Here is a 5,349-nt window from a genome sequence, read left to right on the forward strand (position 1 = left end):
ACAGAAGGGAAGTGATGAGTTGTTTGCTTTTAGGATCATACCAGATGCCAGGGGGAGACTGCCACAAACAGAAAGGCTTATTTGTTCCTGGTTTCCCCTTCTGATTCTTTTTTTTTTCTGTGAGCAAGTGGAAACCTCTTGAACTGGTGTCCTCTGCCACTGACAGCTCTAGACTGGTGAGATTGCCACTCACTACTTTATTTCTCTCCAGGTCTTGTGGCCCTTGCCAGCCTAAGCACAACAAGTGCTGGGTACAAGCGGAGTTCTTTTTGAGTGGCCATCAGCTCAGAGACACTGCTGTTTATCTAGAGACATGAAGTAGCTTTTCATACATGGTGCTCACATCATCCCCAAGCCTGGTTGCTGAAGTCTTCTTTCTTCACCTCCCCCTTCATCCTTTGGGAGGCATTTATCCTGATTCTAGAGAATACTGAATGTGCTGTTTTAAATAGTCTCTTTCCAGCTCTCAAATTCCTGTTGGAGATGTTTCCAGAAGATATGCTGACATATATTCTCCCCCCACATGCCTCCTCATGAGGTTTTGGGCAGGATTTAATGTATATAGCTGTCCAGTATTCCCCTCTCAGCCTGTGCATGAGGATTTCTAAAAAAGGAATTCTGCAGGGAGGAAACGTTCGTTTAGCAAAGTCCAGGAAGGCCTGATCTCCAGCCACATGAAGGACTCTCCCATCATTGTTTTATCTGTGTTCAAACCAGTGGAGCTCAGGGGAAAACTGTATTTTCCAGTTGTGGCTGTATGTAATCTGCTTGTCTCCCCTTCCCCATACCAAGGTGGCAAAGCAGGTGGATCTGAACTCTGGCACTTTTGGGCAGGAAGAGCTGCTGGGCTCTGTGTGGATGGTAGGAAGCACAGTCCTCCTGCCTTGGCTGTCCTGTTGCCAAGGGAACAAGCCCTTCAAAACAAGGCAGGTCACTTCAGCCTCACTTGTGCTGAAACCTCTTCTCTTGGATTTGAGGAATGGTGTTTAGTTTAAGGCAGTTTACCTTTTCTCAGCAAGCTCTTGACTTGGAAGATTTTTGGAGCTGGAAGGTGTAAACTCAGTAGGTTGAGTCCCAGAACTATGAATGGGGTGGAAGAAGCCTGTCATCTTTGCACTTGGTTTGATGTTCTTCTGGTTGTTGCTTGTCATTGTCTTGGTAGTCTTAGTTAGAATCTCAGTTTCAGCATCACTTAAGGCCAGGCTGCCACACAGTGCTGGCACCCTGGAAGAGGCAGCACAAACCAAATGGGCTGGAAATACATCTGCCTGTTCAGAGAAGGTGTTTCCAGGAGAAGGTTAATACATTGCAGCAAACTGCAGGGAGAAGTTTATATCCCTTGTTTTCAAGTCTTTTTTTGCTCTGTTCTAATGCTTGTGACCTGTCCTTTTTCACCAGCACACCTAGTACTGATTCAGTTCTTATTTGTACCATGTGTTCAACATTCTTGCACAGAAAGTACCTTTAAAGAATCTTTGAATGTGCCTTTATGATTGAGTTTCTTCTCTTTCTCTGCTCCTCCATGCCTGAAGTATGGAGAGACTCATTGCAACTAATGTTGTGTCATGTTGCACCTAATCTTTTCACTGTGTGTGCATGTGTTTGCTTAAATGCTGCTGATAATGTTTTGTGTCCTAAAGAAGGCTTTGTTTGGTATTAAAACATTGAACAAGATGGGATATATTGTGATGGGGGAGGCTCAACCTGTGTGAGTAAATCCTATCCAGAAGGATGTCAGTTCCGGGTGTTGCCAGCACCGGTGTGTTTTCCCAACAGTCAAGTGCTCTGCACTGTTTAATCATTAATCAGGGAGTAGCAGAAAATAAATGTTCTGCCTGGTATGTTGTGTCTCTCAAGGAAAAAAATATTTAGATATTTTTGCCTTTTTTTTTTTTGCAAACAGTCTTTGCTGTAGGGAGATGACCAATCATAGGCTTGTTAATCAATTGTTTGTAAGAAAAAAAGCCCAAACAACTTAAAAATAGAGAGTAGCAATGTAGAATATAGACAGCAGCAATCAAAGGGGTCTCCCTTAGTTCTGAGTAGAAATCCCCAGAACTGGCATTTATGTGGGAACGTTGTGAAGCAAAATGTAGTTGAAAATTACCTGTCAAATTGTTACTGCTTTCTGTGTCTCTATTTGTGTCTTTATTCTGTTACATACAAGGGGTTAATTCTGTTAAATTTCTCAAAATAGTTTCCAATCGGAGACCATACCGAGAGTACTATGTGGATGCCTTAGGAGAACCTTCAGAGAAGACCTGGGTTGCTGGGAAAGCTATTGTCCTCTTTGAAGGGAGACATCAGTTTGAAGAGCTGCCTGTTCTCCGGAAAAGAGGAAAGCAAAAGGAAAAAGGCTACAAGCATAAGGTGAAAGATCTGTTTTCTGTAATATGTTTTTATTTCTTTGAATCTGCACAGTACAAAATATTCCTTTATGCCTGGAATTGTACTTTGACAACTTCTGTGAGACTGACTGCAGCAAGGCGGCCAGGGAAGGGATTCTTTGCATCCTTCAGCAGCGTAGTTTATAAACTGCCAGGAGTTTCCAGGCTCTCTTCTGTGCTGGGGTGTGGCCTGCTGCTTCTATTGCCCTGGACAGCTCTGGGAGGCAGAGGAATCGGGGCTCTGTTGGTGTGGGATCTGTTCAGCGGCAGAGCCCTCTCCTGATGTGGATTGCAGCACTGCTAAAAAGCTTCTACGCTCTCTGGCAGCCTCCTTTGGCTGATCTGAATCAGAGGTGGAGTTGCACGCTTCACTAGATCACTGGCTGAGATAAAGCAGTGGGGTTTTTAGCACTGCTTCAGTAATTCTCTTTATAGAAACCTGTTAGGACTTATAATTTGACTTGGAAAATGCTTTGTCAGTGAGCCTGTGGGAATGAGTTTTGTGGCTCATCGCACCATCTCCGTTTCCAAACATAACAGCCCTGAGCAGTTGTAGCCAGTTAATGTAATGTGACACAGGGGTCTGGTCTATGTCTTTAGGAAGGTGACTGCAGAAATTAACTCGTTAGAATTGCTGAAGTGAAGAGCTACAGAGGCTACTGTGTTACTGTAAGAGAGCAAATAGTTATACTAGGCAATGGTACCTGGCTTTTCTTTTTCTCTTACTCTAAAGCTTTATAACCTATGTTAGTGCAGAACCATCAGATTGATTGTGCTCTTGCAGACGTGAGTCCCTGGGGGCAATGGCCTCATCTGGTTTTCCTTTTCCAAGGCCATGTTCAGCATCTTCTTTAAGGACTTCTCTCCTTGTGCTCCCAGCCTTCCAACAACTAGTGACATACTCCCAAGTAACTTCTCTGGTCCTAGAAGTGCTGCGTGGCTGGAATCTCATTCTATATGTAAATAGAGTACCAGCATGCCTGCAGTAGAGGGAATCAAATGTTTGTTGCTCACATAAATGTCCAGGTTTGCACCCCCGGAAGCCAAAATTGATGCAAAGCTGAGAGTATTTGGCTGGATTGCTGTCAGGCTTCATAAAACCTCTTGAGTCTGCTGAGATGAGACTTTGTTGGTTTGAGTTTTTCTTCAAAAGAAAAGTGTCAGCAATGTGAGTTGTTCCTCCTGCCTTGGAATTGGTTTTGGTTTTAGGAGCAGTTGTGAAGTCTTTGATTTGCTGTTGTGCAGCCAAAAACTACACATGCAGATAAGATACAAGTTCCTTGTTGATTTTGAGTATTAGCAGAGGTTCCTGGTAAGTATGCAGAGAGCTTTCTGTTTTTTCTAAAGGTACAGAGTTAAACGGGGAGACTTCTCAGGAACGGACATTGTGAACTTGATAGAGCACATCTTAAATGTGTGTGGATCTCATGTTTGTCCCAAGGTGAGTTGATGGAGAGGGCAGATCGTGCTCTGAATTCAAGGAATGCAGGAAGAATCAACAATGAGCACAGCAAACAGGTCTACTCAGATATTTTGAGGAAAACAATGCTGCATTTGCCTTGAGAGGCTTGTTGGCTGTAGCTTTGCATTTCTGTGCCAGGGATCCATACCATATGCATTGCCCTTTACAGGCTGTTGTGTTCAGGATGCATTGGGATGCCAAGACATCTGGTTCCTCGGAGACCTGTTCTTGCCAGGGACCTTTTTACTGTTCTGGGAATGCGCAGGGCTCAGCTGGAATGCAGGGTGCTTACCCAGGAGCAGTACTTCCTGTGTCTGCCAGACACAGTCTCAGGGAATCCGAGTGATTGTCTTAAAGATGCAAAATGCAGGAATGTCACTGTGTTCTGTGCCTTGTGCTCCTTGCTTTTATCTCATTGGTTACTTACTCAAATTTTGTCTTTCTCTTTTTTTGTCTCCAACTTTTAAGGTTCCTCAAAGATTTATGGCTAAATGGGAAGTCAGTGTTGGACAGGCAGAAGACATTCTTCTTGGGGGGCCAGAGGATCAGAAGTGCAGCCAGAACTCCAGTGAGCCGGACAGCGAGAAAGACGTGCAGTTGGAATACTACATCAATGGCCCTGGAGCAGAAAGGGACACGCAACTGAATGGCTGTTTTAAATCCTTGGCCTTTGACTCCAGACACATGGCCAGTGAAAAAGGAAAATTGCACATCAAGCCACACGTGAAAAAAACCTCTGAAAGCAGAAAAAGGACTAGAGTAAAAAAGAGTGGTGCAAGAGAGGAAACATCGAGGGGAGAAATCAAAGACAAAACACCAGAGAGCATAGTTAGAAACGTGATTGTTGGGGACCTACCAGAGAAACACGCGTCTCACGAACTTCGCCGGATTGCCAACAGCCTCACAGCATCCAGTAGCACCAGGGAAAACCATTTGCTTTCCTCCTTGGGGGAAAGACGTTTTGAAAAGACACCTTTGAAACCGGACTATGAGAATCGTAAAAGTGATGCTCTGAAAAACACCCTCCAAGGGGATTTGTTTTCCAGCCCGTCTTTTGAGAGAGAGAAGAGCTCCCTGGGCATTTTGTGCAGTTCCAAGTTACAAATACACTATTCTGCGTCCGACGCTGGTGTTGAGAAAAAACAAACTGAATCAGATTCGTCCTCTTCCCTCTCTGATGGTGGGAACAGTGATGTAGATACCATGGACCAAAGTTCAGAGAGAGCCTCTAGTGCTCTTGAAGTTAGTGATTCTTCAGATAAAGTGGAGAAGGAATTTCCTATGACATCAAGTGGAAACATTAAACTTTCCATGTATCTTTCTCAGAAGAGCAGCAGGAGGGCCAGGAAGAAGTCATATAGAGATCGCAAACCTCTGGGAGGTTCTGTAGCCAACAGACTTGATGCTGAATTTGTGGATGGGGAGCTTGAAGTAGGTTTCTCTGATGCTGAGATGTCATTGACACCTCTTGAGTGCTCTTCGGATGTGAGAAATGACAAT

General features: G+C 44.3%; 1 protein-coding gene across 1 annotated transcript in view; it reads left to right on the forward strand.

The window, feature by feature from the left end:
* The window catches only part of NSD1 (nuclear receptor binding SET domain protein 1), a 44,695-nt gene that overhangs the window by 944 nt on the left and 38,402 nt on the right, over window positions 1-5,349 (forward strand). The window contains 2 exon segments of the mRNA XM_017728045.1: window positions 2,198-2,370; window positions 4,318-5,349. Of these exon segments, the coding sequence (XP_017583534.1) occupies window positions 2,198-2,370; window positions 4,318-5,349 (1,205 nt within the window).

The sequence above is a fragment of the Corvus brachyrhynchos genome, unplaced genomic scaffold (assembly GCF_000691975.1).
Source record: "Corvus brachyrhynchos isolate BGI_N302 unplaced genomic scaffold, ASM69197v1 scaffold21, whole genome shotgun sequence".
NCBI lineage: Eukaryota > Metazoa > Chordata > Aves > Passeriformes > Corvidae > Corvus > Corvus brachyrhynchos.